This window comes from Procambarus clarkii, chromosome 38 (assembly GCF_040958095.1).
Source record: "Procambarus clarkii isolate CNS0578487 chromosome 38, FALCON_Pclarkii_2.0, whole genome shotgun sequence".
Taxonomy (NCBI): domain Eukaryota; kingdom Metazoa; phylum Arthropoda; class Malacostraca; order Decapoda; family Cambaridae; genus Procambarus; species Procambarus clarkii.
The window spans coordinates 14,652,880-14,674,887 of NC_091187.1; the positions used below are offsets into that span (position 1 = coordinate 14,652,880).

The following is a 22,008-nucleotide window of genomic DNA, read 5'->3' on the forward strand; positions in this document are numbered from 1 at the left end:
GGTCCCGGGTTCGATCCCGGGAGCCGGCGAGAAACAATGGGCAGAGTTTCTTTCACCCTGATGCGCTTGTTACCTAGCAGTAAATAGGTACCTGGGAGTTAGTCAGCTGTCACGGGCTGCTTCCTGGGGGTGGAGGCCTGGTCGAGGATCGGGCCGCGGGGACACTAAGGCCCCGAAATCATCTCAAGATAACCACACCTTGTTCTAAGGAAAACAATATTTTTCGTTGACAGACCAATTGACTGAGTTGATGCTCTGAGACAGACTCCATTGGGGGGTGGGGGGGAAGTGGAGGCAGGTGGTGAACGTAGGGGGAAGTGGAGGCAAAGGGGAGAGAGGGAATTATCAGGGCAAAGCGCCAAGCCATTACGACTATATAGCCCTGGGAAGGAGGTCAGGATAAGGATTTGGGATGGGACGAGGGGAAAGGAATGGTGCCCTACCACTTGTGGACGGTCGGGGATTGAACGCCGACCTGCATGATGCGAGACCGTCGCTCTACCGTCCAGCCCAAGAAGGAAGTTGCCCTTAAATCAGGGAACTGTTATCATTAGCCAATCATTAGCTATGTAGGCTACACATGCCTACATAGGCATGTGTAGCGTAGGCGACCTAATGAGGGCCGCACTGCCCAAGAATGTGAACTATTATATAGAGTTCTATAGTGTATATAGAGCCGTATAGTATATATAGAGCCGTAGAGTGTATATAAAACCGTATAATGTACATTGAGCCCTATATAATGCCAATGTATAATGCATAGAGCCGTACAAAGCTGTATTGAGATATGTAGTGTATATAGAGCCGTATAGTGTGTATTGAGTGGTATAATGTACATAGAGCCGTATATAGCTGTATAGCAACATATTTAGAGCTGCATATCGCTTTTAGCGACATATACAGAGCCTTATATCGCTATATATCGAGAGGCATAGGGCTGTATATAGCTGCAAAGTGACATATAGAAAACCGTATATCGCTGTATAACGACATACATAGAGCCATATAGTGTTGTATAGAAACATATATAGACCCGTATATATCTATGCCGTATATTGTATAATGTTCTATACCTAAGTTACTCCTAATGGTTCCCCAACGTTAAGAAACTGACGTACTATAGTGCCCTTATCCTAACCTGCCAGAGGACCCACAACAGAAAACGGGACAGTACGTCACTTTCGCCAGCCGCTGCCATTTTCTAGTACGGCAATTTTTGGTCTTAATTTACGCATGTGTAAATAGATCGAAGAACGCCGCTCTATACGGCTTTATAGAGCCACATATCGTTATAGAGGCGCCTGACAGCTGGGTGGACAGCACTTCGGATTCGTAGTCCTGAGGTTCCGGGTTCGATCCCCGGTGGAGGCGGAGACAAATGGCCAAAATGTTCCTTTCACCCTAATGCCCTTGTTACGTAGCAGTAAATAGGTACCTGGGAGTTAGACAGCTGCTCCGGGCTGCTTCCTGGGGGATGTGTAACAAAAAAGGAGGCCTAGTCGAGGACCGGGCCGCGGAGACGCTAAGCCCCGAAATCATCTCAAGATAACCTCAAGATAGAGTGACATTCATTGTAGTGAAGAACATTATACTTCTATACACATATTTGATATGTTGCCAGAAGGTATAATGCATTAGAGGTGTTGGGTTGCTTGTTGTTGTTCTTGCTGTATGACATTGTATAGTATTGCTTATTGTATTTTGTTGTATTATTCTGGTTAGTGTTGCGTATTGGTCCATACGAGGCAGCTCCTATTGGTCCATACGAGGCAGCTCCTATTGGTCCATACGAGGCAGCTCCTATTGGTCCATACGAGGCAGCTCCTATTGGTCCATACGAGGCAGCTCCTATTGGTCCATACGAGGCAGCTCCTATTGGTCCATACGAGGCAGGTCCTATTGGTCCATACGAGGCAGCTCCTATTGGTCCATACGAGGCAGCTCCTATTGGTCCATACGAGGCAGCTCCTATTGGTCCATACGAGGCAGCTCCTATTGGTCCATACGAGGCAGCTCCTATTGGTCCATACGAGGCAGCTCCTATTGGTCCATACGAGGCAGCTCCTATTGGTCCATACGAGGCAGCTCCTATTGGTCCATACGAGGCAGCTCCCATTGGTCCATACGAGGCAGCTCCTATTGGTCCATACGAGGCAGCTCCTATTGGTCCATACGAGGCAGCTCCTATTGGTCCATACGAGGCAGCTCCTATGGGTCCATACGAGGCAGCTCCTATTGGTCCATACGAGGCAGCTCCTATTGGTCCATACGAGGCAGCTCCTATTGATCCATATGAGGCAGCTGCTATTGGTCCATATGAGGCAGCTGCTATTGGTCCATACGAGGCAGCTCCTATTGGTCCATACGAGGCAGCTCCTATTGGTCCATACGAGGCAGCTGCTATTGGTCCATACGAGGCAGCTCCTATTGGACCATACGAGGCAGCTCCTATTGATCCATATGAGGCAGCTCCTATTGGTCCATACGAGGCAGCTGCTATTGGTCCATACGAGGCAGCTCCTATTGGACCATACGAGGCAGCTCCTATTGATCCATATGAGGCAGCTGCTATTGGTCCATACGAGGCAGCTCCTATTGGTCCATACGAGGCAGCTCCTATTGGTCCATACGAGGCAGCTGCTATTGGTCCATACGAGGCAGCTCCTATTGGACCATACGAGGCAGCTCCTATTGATCCATACGAGGCAGCTGCTATTGGTCCATATGAGGCAGCTCCTATTGGTCCATACGAGGCAGCTGCTCTTGGTCCATACGAGGCAGCTCCTATTGGTCCATATGAGGCAGCTCCTATTGGTCCATACGAGGCAGCTCCTATTGGTCCATACGAGGCAGCTGCTATTGGTCCATACGAGGCAGCTGCTCTTGGTCCATACGAGGCAGCTCCTATTGGTCCATACGAGGCAGCTCCTATTGGTCCATACGAGGCAGCTGCTATTGGTCCATACGAGGCAGCTCCTATTGGTCCATACGAGGCAGCTCCTTTGGGCCAAAACGGTTCACCTCATCCATACAACTAGGAAGGGAAGGAGATATGAACCTTCCCACAAGGAAGGAGGGAGGAAGGGAGAGGGGGTTACTGTTCCATCTATTTATCCTAACTCCGTCATCTCTCCCACCCTCTCAGTCTGCTTAATTAGCTGGCGAGATCTTCCCTTTCTCTTTCTTTTGTTAATTGTCATCTTTTCCGGTTCCTTCTCCCTCTCCTCTTTCATTCCCCTCCTCTTTCATGCTCTCCCTTCCCCCCTTCACCTCCCCCCTGATTCTCCATTTGCCTCCGTCTTGTTTCATTCCCTTTCTACATTCTCTTCGCAAACTAGTTATCTTTCTTTGTGTTCTCTGTGTGTGTGTGTCTCTCTATGATTATCTATAATTATATGTGATTTTCTGTCTGTCTTTCTTTCTCTCTCTGTCTCTCTCTGTCTCTCTCTCTCTCTCTCTCTCTCTCTCTCTCTCTCTCTCTCTCTCTCTGTCTCTCTCTCTCTCTCTGTCTCTCTCTCTCTCTCTCTCTCTCTCTCTCTCTCTCTCTCTCTCTCTCTCTCTCTCTCTCTCTCTCTCTCTCTCTCTCTCTCTCTCTCTCTCTCTCTCTCTCAGGCTTCCGCTATTTGCTAACTACAACGTCTTATTACCATCAACAAACCTAAGGACCATTCGGAGTGGTTGCATAGTTAATGAGAGCACTTAAGACCTATCGTTCAACCCGTCTAACAGCCTCGTTAGTGACATGTAACTAGCGCCAACCACAGTGTCCAGGTCACTAACACTCTCCCTAACAGCGTAACGTAACAAGGCACTCATCACATGCCACCATCACTACACCAACAAATCATTTATGCACTATTAATAACAGTAATTAGTTCTATGACTGCGCCTGGGGCTATACACCGCTGCCACGCAGCTCAGATATCACCTTGTTGTTAATCCTATTTACCTTTCAATTTCCTCCTTAACGACAATTATATATATATATACAGTATTTCTATTTAATCGTATAGTCAAGATAGCAAAATCTAAAGCAATATATAGGGGGATTTACAAGGGGAAAATAATTATTTAACTCATTGGAAGGTTTGACAACACTGGAGCCGACCATCGTTTTCTGTCATGCTCTGGGAAGTGATCGAGGTAGCCCTTAGCTAATTATGCACACACTTAAACACGGGTAAATATACCGTGCAAATGATCTTCGTTATAATGCCTGGGTACAGCAACAAAAAAATAGGAGAGCGAAAGGTTTTCACGGTGTGGGTGATTGTTTTTTGTTATTTCTTTGGTTTCTGAAGTGTTCTGTATTTGTAAAAAATAGTTGTCTGATTTTTTTTTGTTTTTTTTTATTTATGTTCGTGTATAGCTTGCGTTTGTGTGTGCTTGTCTGTTTGTCTTGGTGATTTGTGATTCCCTTGGGCCTCTCCCAAGCTCCTGTCTCTCTCTCTCTCTCTCTCTCTCTCTCTCTCTCTCTCTCTCTCTCTCTCTCTCTCTCTCTCTCTCTCTCTCTCTCTCTCTCTCTCTCTCTTTCTCTCCACAGGGAGAGGGGGAGGATAAGGGGGGCATATGGGAGGGAAATGGGGAGAGGGAAGGGACAGGACAGGAAAAGAAAAGGTGGGATGGGCAGGAACAGGAGGTGGAATAGAGAGGAGACAGAGTATCCAGGGCGCCACTGGATACCCTCCCAGAGTATATATATATATATATATATATATATATATATATATATATATATATATATATATATATATATATATATATATATATATATATATATATACTTCAGGTTGTGGTTCAGTTGCTCCTTGAAGAGGGCGCCAGGTGTATTAATGTGTGTCAGGGTTGAAATGCCGCCACTCGAAGAGTTCCACTATATTTACATGTGTGTCTCACCACCATCGAAACGGAACCATGATTCGCTTCTGCCTACATGGGCTGGTGGGTTGAGTGACGGCCTCGGTAGCTTGCGAGTCTTCGTTCGATTCCCGATGGCCCTGACAAGGTGGAGCGTGGTGGGGGGCATGACCGTCCTGGTGGGCTTCCACCCACACACTGGACGGGTCTTCATTTTGCCCGCCCAGCGTTCCAATGTTTTTTTTGGCTTGCGGATTATATTTATTGTTAGTTTTTATGGTGTTTAGAATTATATTTCTTCGTTTAACGCTTATATTGGTCTTTTGTAATTTTTTTCAGTTGATAAATGTAGTTGGGGTGGCTTTTGTCTCTTATTATCTCTTTGTTTATTTACATTTGGACTGATAATGTTTACCCTTTGTAAATACACCCACTGCGCATGCGCAGTTTCTTTTATTTTTCCATCGCACTAAATCATTCGAAAAAGCATGTAATTCTTGCCACCTTTGTTCCTTTCATGTTCTTATATGTTAGTTATTATGCGTGTTCTTGCATCCTTCCTTCCTTCTGTTCTGTCTGTCTGTCTGTTCACACTAAAGAACAGTCGAAGGAGAGTACATAATTGTAACCTGGAGTTACAGGAGTGTATGGGAGGACCCAGAACGCTGGTTCGAGTCCTGCTCCAGTGATGAAAAAGTTGTCCAAGCCAAATCGGTTCACATTTTGATATGTAAATATGAAACGAGTCAAAAAGATTCACTACATTAAACAACTGAATGGTCAAAAAGGCGGGGCTCAAGAGTAGGTACTCGACCCTGTAAGCACAACTAGGTGAGTTCCCACACCACATAAGAGCTCCCCTCTATAAAATATTGAGTATTGTATCTTCTGTCACTTATTGTATCTTCTTATTGTATTGTGTTATTGTATTTTCCGTCACTCGCGCGCCATCAGTTACGATTTCATCAGGAAGTTAAAGATGTCTCGTCACTGTTGGTAATACAGAAGTTTCTCTTGACCTTCCTGGAGAGGCGGGAGAATGGAGGGCTAGGGAGAGACGGAGAAAGGAAGAGCAGGAGGAGGTAAATGAAGGGAAGAAACGAAGTAGACGAAGGGATAAGGTAAACTGAGATAGTAGAGATAGTAGATAAGTTCCTGTTTACATCCAGCAAAGTGTCACACATCCTGAATATTATATTGCTATATATAACTTAGTGTCATCCCCTTTCATTCAATATTCAATCATTCAACCCCTTAGCACCATTATTCTTCATCTCTATACACATTATTGCCCTAACAGAAACACGGATGAATGATAATGTCCCATAGCTGAATATAGCATTAAGAAATACGATTTATTTGGATGAAAGATTGACAAATGAAGTATTATCCTGAAAAATGTACAGTTGAATAGGGTAATAGTGATTGTTTCCGGATCTCAGCGATCATTGTGAATGTGAAACAGATCTGGGTGTGATGGATCGTGTCAGGAAGTTGAAGACACAATCAGTGCATTAATGTGTGGGATTGTTAGCCTCTACATCCAAAAATCGTATTGTAGAATGGATATACAATCCACTTAAACATTCCCAGAGTACCTGTTAATACCAGGAATTAGAAATCTCCCTTACGAAGAGAGGTTATTAAAGCTTAAATCGCATTTTTAGACATTAGAAAGTGTTAAGATATATACAATGAACGTATATATAAATATACATTAGAGATAGTATATACATATTAAGGTATATACATTGATACAAATAGCGTACTCAGTTTTCAACTCATATTAGGACGCATATCGAATGGCTTCAGCCCGTTAATGTTGTCGTGGATGACCTAATGGTTTGAGTTAGGTCATCCCGTCATCCCCAGGCGAGCCAGCGGGAGTCATCCTTGAATGGGCAATAATGCAAAAATTATGTAATCGGTGTGTGGGATATTAATAGGCTTTTATGTACTCTTATGAGAGAGTGAGTGTGTGTAGGTGTGGGTGGTTGTGCTCTCTTGTTATCTCTCTCTTTATATCTGTCTATCTCTTTATTTATCTTCATCTCTCTCTCTCTCTCTCTCTCTCTCTCTCTCTCTCTCTCTCTCTCTCTCTCTCTCTCTCTCTCTCTCTCTCTCTCTCTCTCTCTCTCTCTCTGGCTCTCTCTCTCTGGCTCTCTCTCTCTCACTCTCTCATTATCTCTCTCGCTCTCTTGCTTTCTCTCTCTCGCTCTGTCTCTTTCTTGCTCTCTCTCTCTCTCTCTCTCTCTCTCTCTCTCTCTCTCTCTCTCTCTCTCTCTCTCTCTCTCTCTCTCTCTCTCTCTCTCTCTCTCTCTCTCTGAGCACACGGATGGCAAATAATTAGGATGGAGAGAGGTAATGGGAAGGAGAAGAGGGTAGAGGGAGGGGAAGAGAGTTGAGGCTGTATGGGAAAGATACAGATAGGAAAGGATTAAAGAAAGGGAAGGGAACTATGAGGAGAAAGCGCCAAGCCATTACGACTATATAGCACTGGGAAGGGGTCAGGATAAGGATTTGGGATGGGACGGTGGGGGAAGGAATGGTGCCCAACCACTTGTGGACGGTCGGGGGATTGAACGCCGACCTGCATGACGCGAGACCGTCGCTCTACCGTCCAGCCCAAGTGGTTGGAGGGATAGGCACGGATAGTAAACTAGGAAAGGAGAGTATTAAAGTATAAAAGGGGGGGTAGGGGGGTCTTGTAAGGAAGGAATAGCACCGAGAGAGAAACGGGATGGAAGGAAAGGGAGAAGGATAGATAGGGATAGAGAAAGGATGGAAGGGGAGAAGGGCTGGGAAAGAATCCACTCCCATGAACTGATGAGAGAGATGATCTGGGAGAGGAAAATGACCTTAAAATGAAAGGTCATGATGAAAATGATGATAATAGCTAAGATGGGCGGTGAGATGGGACCCTTACCGACCCAAATGGTCTAAGAGCTGGGATCGAGGGAGTGGAATTCTGGGATACGAGAAAAGGCTGGGATTAAAGCCCCATCCCTGGGATGGGACGTGGGTGGGGGAGGGAGCAGGAGCAAGGGTCAGGGGGGGGGGTCTATACCTCTCATATACATCAGACAAAATACAGTAATTACCTGTATTAAGATGAAAGTAAATACAGTACACGTCTCCAATTTATTTATCGTCAAAATTTATAACATCTTCCGGACAATATATTCACTTATATAAATAATAAACAAACACTTATTTTCTTATGGATATATTTTCATAAAAAAATTAAAATGTCGTTAAATCTGACATAATTTTAACACTCAAATATGATCAAAACTGTGAGAAAATACTTTTTGTATTTTTTTTGTAAATTAATTTAATCTGAATGATGTAAATTATGTAATCAATTGTAAATTTGGTAAATGGATAGTAGCATTTTTACTTATTTGTTTTAACCTTGTTTAATAGATTGCATCCTTTCTATGTATCAATTATAAATTTGGTAAATAGATTATAACCTTCCTAAATATCAATTCTAAAATGAATAAATTAATTGTACCATTCAATACAGTAAAGAGGTTAGCTTAGCATTTTAAAAGCACCGAATCACCTTCTGTGGTTGAGTGTTCAATAAACCCTTGAACTGTATGTTTAACACTTCTCTAACCCTGTCCATGGAGGACAGAAGAAAATGTATATATGCTGGTTAGCATTGTAAATGTCTGGCCACGTCTGTGGTAGAAAATAATAAAAAAAAAAAAAATACAGTAAAGAACTCTATTTCTATTCAAAAAGTCTGTTTAAACGCAGAATAAAAGCTTTCTCTTGTTTATCTCGTCAAAGTCTCAAGAAACAAGTCTTGTTGAAGTCTCGTGAAAAAAAAAAATCAAGATTCATACCTTTTAATATCTATGTTAAGTGGGAAGAGCTGGCCAGGAAAGGTCAGAGAAGATGTGGCAACAGTGGAACTATAAACGTCAGACCCAAACACCCGCGGCGCCACGACACCTTGCCTGATAGGCGTTCCGATGCCATAAATAAAGGTTTTAGATGCGGATTTCGATCCTTTTAGTGTTGAGAAGTTGGGTGGAAAGGCTGATTTGTGGAACCTCTAGTTGAAGTTGCGTGGAATCTGTACATTCATACCGCAACGCCTTAAATAATGAGAGTTTAGGGTCAGTTAAGATGGTCTTGATAAGGCCAAACCTGCTTCGTAAATCTAGTTGTTTAATTCCCCTTGGAATATACATTTTTTTCCAAGTGACTTTCTTCGGTTTATATATAATTTTTTATGTATTTTGTGATTAGAGGTTAAATGAATGTGTAGAAACGTGTGTAGTTAGATCATATATGTGCGTACATGTCATTAAATGAGGCAAGGCTGAGTATGTGGTGGACACAATCAGTATGTGGTGCGGCTACAGTCAGTATGTTGTATATGTGGTGGTGCTACAATCATCACCCATCACCTAAGATGGTGCTACAATCATCACCCATCACCTAAGATGGTGCTACAATCATCACCCATCACCTAAGATGGTGCCACAATCATCACCCATCACCTAAGATGGTGCCACAATCATCACCCATCACCTAAGATGGTGTCACAATCATCACCCATCACCTAAGATGGTGTCACAATCATCACCCATCACCTAAGATGGTGCTACAATCATCACCCATCACATAAGATGGTGCGACAATCATCACCCATCACCTAAGATGGTGTCACAATCATCACCCATCACCTAAGATGGTGTCACAATCATCACCCATCACCTAAGATGGTGTCACAATCATCACCCATCACCTAAGATGGTGTCACAATCATCACCCATCACCTAAGATGGTGTCACAATCATCACCCATCACCTAAGATGGTGTCACAATCATCACCATCTGGATACTCTGTGTCGACCAAGTTACTGACTGTAAACCAAAGTAGATTGGATCAATCCACTGATGTCTATTCTGTAAATCAACCCTCGAACCATCGACCCAAAACAGCTATTGTTCCCGTCGGTACTGATTGGCTCCGTTCACTTGGTGATTGTTTATATTGGTCTGTTGTGGTCGTTATATCAAGGTCATTGTTCTGTAGGGGTTGCTGGACCCGAGTCCTTGTTCTGTAATTATTGCTGTAACAAGGTCACTGTTGTGTCGTGGGTATGTAGTCTGTTGATCTAATGCGTCGGCCTGTTGGGCGTCGGCCTGTTGTGCGTCGGCCTGTCGGGCGTCGGCCTGTCGGGCGTCGGCCTGTCGGGCGTCGGCCTGTTGTGCGTCGGCCTGTCGTGTGTCGGCCTGTCGGGCGTCGGCCTGTCTGGCGTCGGCCTGTCGTGCGTCGACCTGTCGGGCGTCGGCCTGTCGTGCGTCGACCTGTCGGGCGTCGGCCTGTCTGGCGTCGGACTGTCATGCGTCGGCCTGTCGTACGTCGGACTGTCATGCGGTGGCCTGTCGTGCGTCGGCCTGTCGGGCGTCGGTCTGTCGTGCGCCGGCCTGTCACCCGTCGACCCAATGCGTCGACAGGGAAGGAGATAGACATCCCTTGGATGTCACGGGACCCCGTCGTGAGATTACCAGTGTCTAAGGGCGGTCTTGGGACACCATGGGACATCCCAGCTGTGACTGTGGCATGACACACCCGCCCCTGACACTATCCAGGTGTGTGTGTCACCCTCCCGTGACACTTGCCAGGTGTGTGTGTCATCATCTCCTTGACTCACATCTCTGATATGATATCATCTCGTCGTGCCAGCATCAATGAGCAGCATCCACAGTTATCTCTCCCAAAATCTGCTCTCAAGGCGAATTTTTCATCACAATGAAAACGTTCTTACGAAACGTTGTTTGCAAGACGTATTACGTTCCTGGCGACGTTTATTGCTAGACTCCCTGGGTTAACCTTTGCTTATATGATCAATAATCAATCTATTCGATCTATTCGCTGCTTATCACACAAGCAGAGATCACAATAACATGTTTACAAATCACCCAAAGGTACGAGTTGGGTTATTTGCAGATCCACAAGAGACGAGCGTGGCTACATCTGCCCACCCTTACCTTCCAAATGGGGAGAAAATTGGCAAATGCGCCTTTGGCCTCTATCACAGCTTGTACAATGCTTGAGAATGTCTTTGGAGCGGCGGTAGCTTGGACAAGCATAGCCTGACGACCGTTGGAGGAAGTAACATATATATATCTATATATATACATATATTGTTACATATAACCGCACTGCTGACTCTGTGTAAACCAGCAGTATAATCTTATAGTGTGAGCTTTCTATGCCTCTATTTTCTTAGTATCAGTGTTGACCAAGGAAGATTTCCAGTCTTCCCTGGAAACACAAACCGAAACTATCTCTATTTTTCGCTTGTTACAACTTGTAATAAAGTTGTTACATCTTGGCTTAACGTGTTTACGACGTATTAGAACGTTGTTACAACTTGCTATATTGGTTGTTATAACTGGTTAGGTGGTGTTAAAACTTGTTCGAACGTTGTACCAACGTCGTAGTTTCGATGTGTGTTTGGCGGGTTGTTTGATCAGTAGTAGGTTCCAGGGTTTGTTTATTTCCCAGTAGCCTGTTTCTTGTGAGTGTCGTGTTGTGTTCACGTTGTGTAAGGAGCACCAGCTGGTTATCTTGAGATGATTTCGGGGCTTTAGTGTCCCCGCGGCCCGGTCCTCGACCAGGCCTCCACCCCCAGGAAGCAGCCCGTGACAGCTGACTAATACCCAGGTATCTATTTTACTGCTTGGTAACAGGGGTATAGGGTGAAAAAAACTCTGCCTATTGTTTCTCGCCGGCGCCTGGGATCGAACTCAGAGCCACAGGATCACAAGTCCAGCGTGCTGTCCGCTCGGCCGACCGGCTCCCCGAATATATCCTGGTGGATATACTGTCTGAGTGACTGGTGGACTGACCAGCTGGTGAGTCTTCTCGAGAGCTTTGTGGTGGTCAGATTAATATAAGTTGAGCGAAGGTCACAGCCTTAATTGGGACATATAAATTGGTATACGGACATTGGACATATAAATTGGTATATAAGGGAGCCGGTCGGCCGAGCGGACAGCACGCTTTACTTGTGATCCTGTGGTCCTGGGTTCAATCCCAGGCGCCGGCGAGAAACAATGGGCAGAGTTTCTTTCACCCTATGCCCCTGTTACCTAGCAGTAAATAGGTACCTGGGTGTTAGTCAGCTGTCACGGGCTGCTTCCTGGGGGTGGAGGCCTGGTCGAGGACCGGGCCGCGGGGACACTAAAAGCCCCGAAAATCATCTCAAGATATACCACATTTGTTTTGTTTTTTGGAGAGGGTTGTATTATTTATTGAGGCTGTTCTTGAGTATTTAATCATTTAATACCCAAGAATGTTAAGTGTACAGTATACAACACTCACTAGGAACATGTTAGAAGATAATGCAACAATCCTGGACTCTACCACTGACCAAAGAAGATTGCAAATCCTGGAAGCTATAATTATAAGAGAAAAAAGACCCACTGTAAGTATACAGAATAATGACTTGGCTACCTTGCCGACACTCAGACCCAGACCTCACCAAACATCACCGGATAACATTTCTACCAAGCTCTTCCTGCCCACTGGAGATTTATCCATTCTCTTACCCAATGTTTGATTGACCTTACCCCATTTGATTGGTCCTACCCCCATTTCTTTCCTTATGTTAAGTGGCCCACTCCCCTTACCCTATGTGTGAGTGCCCCTTCACCTCATCCTCACACTCCTTCGACTCTCACAAGTGGATTTAATACAAAAGTGAACATCAGGAATTCATACTTTACCTGAAGATGTTCCAGAGAGAAAAGCAACGTCGTAGAAAATATATCTTTCAATAATTGCTACAGTTGAACAAATCCACAAGGGCCGTGACGAGGATTCGAACCTGCGTCCGGGAGCATCCCAGACACTGCCTTAATCGACTGAGCTACGACAGGGTTAAAAGAGTTGAACGCAGGTTCGAATCCTCGTCACGGCCCTTGTTGATTTGTTCACTTGATGCATCACGTTAGTGTGATCTCTGTGTGTAATTACTACAGTTTCTTTACCATGATTTTTGGCAACTTTATTGATCTTCTTAATAATGACACTAAGAAAACAGAGGCGTAGAAAGTTTACACTATAAAATCAACAGTATACAGTAAAGTTTACATATAGTCACCCCTGAAGAAGTAAACAACAACACCAAATCAATCCCCCCCCCCTTCTCCCCCTCCCAAAAAAGCAAAAACCATTAAAAAAAAAAGCATGTGTGGGTTAAACAATGCATCTCGCCACATTAATGTTTACAAAACAGCTTTCCCTCTCCTGCGTGTTTATCCTGCTGCCTCCTCCCCCACGTCAAGGATGATGGAGGGCGCTGTACCCCTCCCACACCACAGTGGCCTTCGTCAAGGAGCTTAGTGTCACCCACCTGCCTGATACCCATCTTGAAGACCACGAGGGGGAAAGTGTGACTTGAGCGTTGCATCTTGCAAGGTGTCTGCACCACCAGGGTGGCCTGGGCGTCTTGGAGAGCGCCCCCTGATGGTCCCTGCTGCCTCGCCTGCTAGGCTCAGGAGCCCCTAGAGTGATCTCTTGTTTGATTGATCACTTGCTGGATTGATCGTCGGGTTTAATTGGTCGCTTGTTAGCTTCATTGCTAGAGTCCTTTGCTAGCTTAATCACGTGCTAGATTCATTGCTTGCTAACTTCAGCGCTTGCTAGCTCTATCGTTTGCTAGCTTGAGCTCTTGATTGCTTGCTACCTTGATTGTTTGCTAGCTTCGTCGCTAGAGGCCTTTAACTGTTTACTAGCTCGATGGCTTGCTAGCCTAATCGCTAGAATAAATATTTATGCTTTGAGCCAAAAAATCATCACAGAAATGCACAATGATATCATATAGCGAGAGATATCTGAGAAACCCGTTTAGAAAAGTGATGAAATACCATAAGGAAGGCGGCACTTAAGGCGAGCCTCGACTAGGGCCAGAATATAATGAGACCAAGAGGACCAAGAGCGGATAATGAGTCTATAATGACACTATACGAGGGGTAGAAAGTGTGCTAGAGGCTGGGACGAGTGAGAGATGGAGAGGCATGCAAAAGACTGAAGATGCAAAAGAGTAAAAGATTAGCTTGAGAGACAAGGTGATAAGGCCAAGAAGGAGTGAGCATGTCTGTAGTGTGAGAGTGATAGGTGACCCGGGGTGACTAGGAGCTGTGATGGGGGGTGGGAGGTGAGACACAGGAGAGTGCACGTAGCAGCTCTGGAGAGATGTAACTCATCGTGTCATAATATCTCCCCGCCCCATCACATAACAATGGCCTCTCCTGCATCCAGACTCCGGACACATCCAGTTGCCTCTCTGGTCTCTTGGAAGGATGCTCGGTGCTGGCTCAGTCGGTTTGGCATTTATGAATAAATAGGTGTAAAGATAGGTATATAGATGGATGTTTGTCTCCTTCCTATCTCTACTCCACCTTTCTCTGTAACAGCTTATCAGTACTCCCTTCTCATCTCACCTTTTTCATCTATTTCTCCCTCTCCACTTCTTGAAATCTCTCCCCATCTCTCGCCTCTTCTCCCATCTCTCCATCTCAAATTTTCTCCCCTCTCTCCCCCCTTCTTTTCCCGTCTCCCCCTCTTCCCCCTTCTCTTACCGTCTTCTCCTCTTCCCTCTTCTCTCTCCGTTTCCCCCGTGTCTCTCACTCTCAGAAAATGTAGTATTACGAAGCACTGAAACTTTCAAACACCGTTACATAAAACACCCGCTATTTCAGACTTGATAAACATCTATAGCGGAAAGGGGGGCTTTCTATCCTGATATTTCTTATAGAATGGTACTGGGTGCAACCTCATCTGGCCTATGACACTCCCAAACCCCCCCCATGTGTCATTTTGGAAAGTTGAGTGAAGCTTGCCTTAAGCATCTGGCTTCCAATAATGGAGACACTGACGGACAGATATACTCTTTCATAGCTATAGATGTGTGTAAATCACGGACAAAATTAACACACGATAACTGGATATAGATCCAGATAGACTCGGTCAACCCAATCATCTCTTTCCTGTCGTATATCTGTGGCTCTATCATAAAAACTGAGTAGATTTCTTACACAGGATCTTCCTGTTCGAAAACCATATTGTCTGTCCGGTATTATGTCATTACTCTCTAGGTGTTCAACCCATTTGGCTTTAACTAGTGTTTCTAGTGTTTGACTCCCTCGCTTGTTAATGACACGGGTCTATAATTATGAGGATCCTCTCGACTGCCACTTTTATAGATTGGTACCATGTTTGCCTTTTTCCATATATCTGCTAAGATTCCTGTGCACAAGGATGTCTGGCGTAGTAATTGGGAGTGGAATGCTCAGCTCAGTTGCACATTCTCGCAGCACCCAAGGTGAAGCTCTATCTGGTCCAACTGCTTTATTTCTTTATTTCTTTGGTGTGTTCTGGAATTGGTATTTAGTCTGGCTCTCTGAAATCCTCATTTTTGTACAAATACACTTTGGAACTGTTCATTTAGCATTTCACACATTTCTTTTTCATTCTCAGTACTTCTGTTTCCTGTTCTCAATCTCAGGATTTTATCCTTTACATACAACTTGCTTTTAATGAATTTATAGAAAAGGCCTGGATCTGTTTTACATTCTGTTTACCTTTCTCAAAGTTCCTCCTGCCTCACTCCTCAGTGTTGTGTAATTGTTTCTTGCTTGTATTGCTGGTATGTTTGTGGGTTAGGCCTCTTCCGATATTGAACCCATTTTCTTGTTTTTTTTCCTCTCTGTCCCTCTCACAATTTCTGTTGAACCAATCCTGTTTCCTGGTCCTTGATCTCTGTTTTGGTATGAATGTTTCTGTGCCTCCATCGTGTATTTAGCAAAATGTGGCAATACACCTTATTTCCATCCTTACCTAGCAACAAGTCTGACCACTTAAACTCATCAAAGAGAGTGTGTGTGAAGAAATATTGAGTCCATGTCGTTGAATACTAATTTATCTCTGAGTTACACAAGAGAAGCCGTGTTAAGAGCCTTATAAGAGAAGGAAGAGGTTATATACCTTCACCAACCTCCATACAAACCCCATCAGATGATACAGCATCTTGTCAACAATCTTACCCCTCAGTAGCTTGATCTCGCAGTCTGTTGCAGTGAGCAATGTGATGCAATGTTCCCGGGGCGCCTCGCAAAATTATCGAATAAATTGTGGAAAACAAAACAAAAAATGTTGCATAAATTACTTAATGGAGGACGTTTAAGTCAACGTGTTATTTCAACACCTCATGTGGGGGGGTAGAGAGTGGTATGCAACATGTTAATGGTACACGGGTAAGCCTTATGAGAGGAGGACTTTAAGGTGATATTTGCTTGTCGGCCTCTGTGCATAATTTCATGTATAATTTCGTATTGCAATGGGTGTATGAATCATATTTGCTTATTACCCGTTGCAGACTTGTGGTAGCATGTTGCTAGTGGTGGTTGACGGGGATGGACAGGTTCTTGTCATGGTTGACGGGGATGGACAGGTTCTTGTCATGGTTGACGGGGTTGGACAGGTTCTTGCTATGGTTGACGGGGTTGGACAGGTTCTTGCTATGGTTGACGGGGATGGACAGGTTCTTGTCATGGTTGACGGGGATGGACAGGTTCTTGTCATGGTTGACGGGGTTGGACAGGTTCATGTTATGGTTGACGGGGTTGGACAGGTTCATGTTATGGTTGACGGGGTTGGACAGGTTCTTCTTATGGTTGACGGGGATGGACAGGTTCTTGCTATGGTTGACGGGGTTGGACAGGTTCTTGCTATGGTTGACGGGGTTGGACAGATTCTTCTTATGGTTGACGGGGATGGACAGGTTCTTGCTATGGTTGACGGGGTTGGACAGGTTCTTCTTATGGTTGACGGGGATGGACAGGTTCTTGCTATGGTTGACGGGGTTGGACAGGTTCTTAGTTATGGTTGACGGGATTGGACAGGTTCTTGCTATGGTTGACGGGGTTGGACAGGTTCTTGCTATGGTTGACGGGGTTGGACAGGTTCTTGCTATGGTTGACGGGATTGGACAGGTTCTTAGTTATGGTTGACGGGGTTGGACAGGTTCTTGCTATGGTTGACGGGGTTGGACAGGTTCTTGTTATGGTTGACGGGGTTGGACAGGTTCTTGCTATGGTTGACGGGGTTGGACAGGTTCTTGTCATGGTTGACGGGGTTGGACAGGTTCTTGCTATGGTTGACGGGATTGGACAGGTTCTTAGTTATGGTTGACGGGATTGGACAGGTTCTTGCTATGGTTGACGGGGTTGGACGTGATCTACTCTCGTATCTACTGGTAGTCTACCGTCTAGTACCAGATCAATAAATTCACATTATGCCATTCCATCTTGGTCGCTATAATATCAAATTAACATCAATTAACATCAGTTAACATCAATTAACATCAATTAACATCAGTTAACATCAATTAACATCAATTTACATCAATTAACATCAATTAACATCAATTAACATCAATTCCCTTACAGGTGTTTAGTGAAAAATAACGACGTTAATCTCACACATCAGAAACCTTCCATATGAAGATATATTTGTTAATTTATTATTTTCAACCACAGACGTGGCCAGACATTTACAGTGCTAACCAGCATATATACATTTTCTTCTGTCCTCCATGGACAGGGTGAGAGATGTGTTAAACATATAGTTCAGGGGTTTATTGAACACTCAACCACGGAAGGTGATTGTAGTGCTTATAAAAGGCTATTCTAACCTACATACAGAAATATATATATACACCGCCGGTGGCTGTGTGGACGCTGGACACGTAATCCTGTGGCCCGGGTTCGATTCCCGGCGCCGACGAGAAAACAAAATGGGCAGTTTTTTTCACCCTGATGCCCCTTTTACCTAGCAGTAAATAGGTACCTGGGAAGTTAGACAGCTGCTACGGGCTGCTTCCTGTGTGTACTCACCTATATGTACTCACCTATATGTACTCACCTATATGTGCTTGCAGGATCGAGCATTGACTCTTGGATCCCGCCTTTCTAGCTATCGGTTGTTTACAGCAATGACTCCTGTCCCATTTCCCTATCATACCTAGTTTTAAAAGTATGAATAGTATTTGCTTCCACAACCTGTTCCCCAAGTGCATTCCATTTTTCTACTACTCTCACGCTAAAAGAAAACTTCCTAACATCTCTGTGACTCATCTGAGTTTCCAGTTTCCACCCATGTCCCCTCGTTCTGTTATTATTACGTGTGAACATTTCATCTATTTCCACTTTGTCAATTCCCCTGAGTATTTTATATGTCCCTATCATATCTCCTCTCTCCCTTCTTTTCTCTAGTGTCGTAAGGTTCAGTTCCTTCAGCCGCTCTTCATATCCCATCCCTCGTAGCTCTGGGACAAGCCTCGTCGCAAACCTCTGAACCTTCTCCAGTTTCTTTATGTGTTCCTTCAGGTGGGGGCTCCATGATGGCGCGGCATACTCTAAGACGGGTCTCACGTAGGCAGTGTAAAGCGCCCTAAAAGCTTCCTCATTTAGGTTTCTGAATGAAGTTCTAATTTTCGCCAGTGTAGAGTACGCTGCTGTCGTTATCCTATTTATATGTGCCTCAGGAGTTAGATTAGGTGTCACATCCACTCCCAGGTCTCTTTCTCGAGTCGTTACAGGTAGGCTGTTCCCCTTCATTGTGTACTGTCCCTTTGGTCTCCTGTCACCTGATCCCATTTCCATAACTTTACATTTACTGGTGTTAAACTCCAGTAGCCATTTCCCTGACCATCTCTGCAGCCTGTTTAAGTCCTCTTGGAGGATCCTACAATCCTCGTCTGTCACAACTCTTCTCATTAATTTTGCGTCATCTGCAAACATTGACATGTATGATTCCACTCCTGTAAACATATCATTTACGTAAATTAGAAAGAGGATTGGTCCCAGCACCGATCCTTGAGGTACTCCACTTGTTACTGTTCGCCAGTCCGACTTTTCGCCCCTTACCATTACCCTCTGGCTCCTTCCTGTTAGGTAGTTCTTCACCCATACCAGGGCCTTTCCGCTTACTCCTGCCTGCCTCTCAAGTTTGTATAGCAGTCTCATGTGCGGTACCGTATCAAAGGCCTTTTGGCAGTCAAGAAATATGCAGTCTGCCCAGCCTTCTCTGTCCTGCCTTATCCTTGTTACTTTATCATAGAATTCTAAAAGGTTTGTTAGGCATGATTTCCCTGTCCAGAACCCATGTTGGTGCTTGTTTACAAACCCAATGCTCTCCAGGTGCTCAACAAGTCTTAGCCTAATTATTCTTTCAAGAATTTTGCAGGGGATGCTTGTCAGTGATACGGGTCTGTAGTTAAGTGCCTCCTCCCTATCACCCTTTTTGAAAATCGGTACGACATTTGCCTCCTTCCAGCAACTGGGCAATTCTCCCGACATAAGTGACTCATTAAAGATCATTGCCAGAGGCACGCTGAGAGCCTGCGCTGCCTCTTTGAGTATCCACGGTGATACTTTGTCTGGTCCAACAGCTTTATTTGCATCCAGTGTTGTCAACTGTTTCATTACATCCTCTGCTGTCACCTCTATATCCGATAGTCTTTCATCTTGGGTAATCTCTTCTAACAATGGGAGCTGCTCAGGCTCGGTTGTGAACACTCCATGGAACTTTGCATTCAGTACCTCGCAGATTTCCTTGTCGCTTTCTGTATATGCCCCTTCTGTTTTCCTCAGTCTTGTCACTTGGTCATTTACCGACATCTTCCTTCTTATATGGCTATGTAGTAATTTTGGTTGCTTTTTCGCTTTGACTGCAATATCGTTCTCATAATTCCTTTCCGACACTCGTCTTATGTTAATGTAATCATTCCTAGCTCTGTTACATCTAATCCTGTTGTCCTCTGTCCTTTGTCTTCTGTACTTCCTCCACTCCCTCCTGCTTCTCACCTTTGCTTCCTGACACTGTCTATTAAACCATGGGTTATTATATTCCCTCCTGCTTTTTTTCCTTTATTGTTGGAATAAATCTATCTTCAGCCTCCTTGCATTTCAATATGACTTGGTTCATCATACCTTGCACTGTTTTTCCTCTAAGTTCTTCCTCCCACTGCACTTCTCCCAGGTAGTCCCTTATCCTTCTGTAGTCCCCTTTTCTGTAATCAAGTCTCCTTTCCCGGACCTCTTGTCCCTTTGGTCACAATTTTAAGCTCCATCATGTAGTCAAAGACTAGGACACAATGGTCACTAGCTCCTAGTGGTATTTCATGTTCCAACTGCTCGATGTCTTCTACATTCTGAGTGATAATGAGATCTAATAGGCTGGGCGTATCCCCTCCTCTTTCCCTAGTATCTTCTTTCACATGCTGTGTTAGAAAATTCCTGTCAATAACGTCTACCAGCTTCGCTCCCCAGGTCTCCTCCCCGCCATGGGGATTCCTCGTTTCCCAATTTATCTCTCCGTGATTTAGGTCCCCCATGACCAGCAGCTTCGCTCTCATTCTATGCGCTAAAGTTGCTGCCCTCTGCAGTTCATCCATACATGTCTTGTTGCTGTCCTCGTACTCCTGCCTGGGCCTTCTACTGTTTGGTGGGGGATTGTAGAGTATCAAGATTACAATCTTCTTCCCATCCACTGTCAGAGTTCCATGTATGAAGCTTGTGCTTTCATTGGTACCCGGATTTTCCAGCTCATCAAACTTCCATTTCCGCTTTATTAGTAGTGCCACTCCTCCTCCCTGTCTCTGTGTCCTTTCTTTTCTTATCACCTGGTACCCCTCTGGAAAGATTGCATCCGAGATCATGCCATTTATTTTAGTTTCCACTATTGCCACTATGTCTGGGTCTGCCTCACTAACTCTTTCTTTTATCTCTTCTGCTTTATTGGCTACCCCATCAGCATTGGTGTACCAAACCTTGAGACTCTTCTTGGAAACTCGGGTGTCAGAGTTCCCCCTTTCACCAGGGGTCTGGGGGGAACTGTGGGGTGTCTGGGGGGCAAGTGGGGGCTGTGGGGGTGAGTGGGGGGGTGCTAGGGGGGTGCCTGGGAGTGCCTGGTAGGCGAATGGGGTCTGGGCATCTAGGGGGGTAGGAAGGGCATAATGGGTCTGAAAGTTAGGGGTCTGAATAGCATAGGGGGGTTGAGAAATAGAGTGAGACTGAGAGTCAGATAGAGGTTGAGAGGTTGGGGGGAAGAGGGATACTGAGGGCGGAGAGCTGAGATGAGAATGGAGCATGGGTGCTGGGAGTGGAAGAGAGGGTATATTAGTTAGGGGGGAATCGGGGGTAGGTGGGGGTTTTGGGGTAGAAGAGGGGAAGAGGGAGATGGGGGAAGGTGTTAGGGGGTCACAAGGTGAGGGGGTTAAATGTGGGCTGGAGGTGCATAGGAGGGGTGAGGGTTGGGTGGGGTTTGGGGGTGAGTGGAAGAGGGGTGCAGTGGAAGCTGGGATGGAGTAGATGGAATTGAAGTCAATGGGGTAGAAGGGGCAGGGGAGTGGGAAGGGGTATTTGGGGAGGGGGGATGGGAAGGTGGGTTTGGGGAGGGCATGGCTTGACCCACTGGGGTCGCTGACAAGTGTGATGTAGCAGGGGCAGGGGAATCGTTGTGGAGGTGCAAATGTGGAAGGGACAGGGGGGTTGTGGGAGGCTGAGGCAGGGGGGATGTATAGGAGGGCTGAGTTGGGGAGGATGCGACCTGGGAGGTGACCTGGGAGGTGCCCTGGGAGGTGACCTGGGATGTGACCTGGGAGGTGAGACTATTTCGGTGTCGTTGTTGCCATCTATTTTTGTGGGCTGTTTGCTCATCTTTCGTCATAAACCTCTCTATAAACACATTGTAATGGGTTTCACTTCCTCTGAGTAAATGCTTGCTCCTCATTATGTACTCCACTGCCTCCTCATTGGAGAATTGCACCAGAACAGGTCTATTCTTGGTGCAATTGTAAGGTCCAACCCGTCGATTGATATCCACCTCGCGTTCTGCCATCTCTGCTCCAATACACCTCAATATCTCGTGCAATTCGTATTTTTCTGTTTCTATTCTCTCTTGTCTTGTTGGTGCCCTAGATTCGAATAATCCATGTATTATAATAGACCGTCTCCTCAGTAATTCATTGTCATGCTGGTAGCCTGTCCCCTGGGGATTCCCCATCCCAACCGCAGTCACTAACCCATCCCCCATTACTCCTCTATCCTTAG

The 22,008-nt window shown here is 45.2% G+C and overlaps 2 protein-coding genes across 2 annotated transcripts in view; one reads left to right on the top strand and one right to left on the bottom strand.

Annotated features, from left to right (window-relative positions):
* LOC123772040 (zygotic gap protein knirps-like) overlaps positions 1 to 22,008 on the top strand; it is a gene marked incomplete in the record, with an annotated part of 198,958 nt that overhangs the window by 21,196 nt on the left and 155,754 nt on the right.
* On the bottom strand, positions 9,965 to 10,429 carry LOC123748788 (salivary glue protein Sgs-3-like). The gene has a single exon (XM_045730935.2). The coding sequence runs from the start codon at positions 10,427 to 10,429 to the stop codon at positions 9,965 to 9,967; it is 465 nt and encodes a 154-aa protein (XP_045586891.2).

What these genes read in the sequence shown, in the direction of transcription:
- LOC123748788 (XM_045730935.2), bottom strand. Translation starts at nt 10,429, where the DNA reads ATGTCCCATGGTGTCCCAAGACCGCCCTTAGACACTGGTAATCTCACG.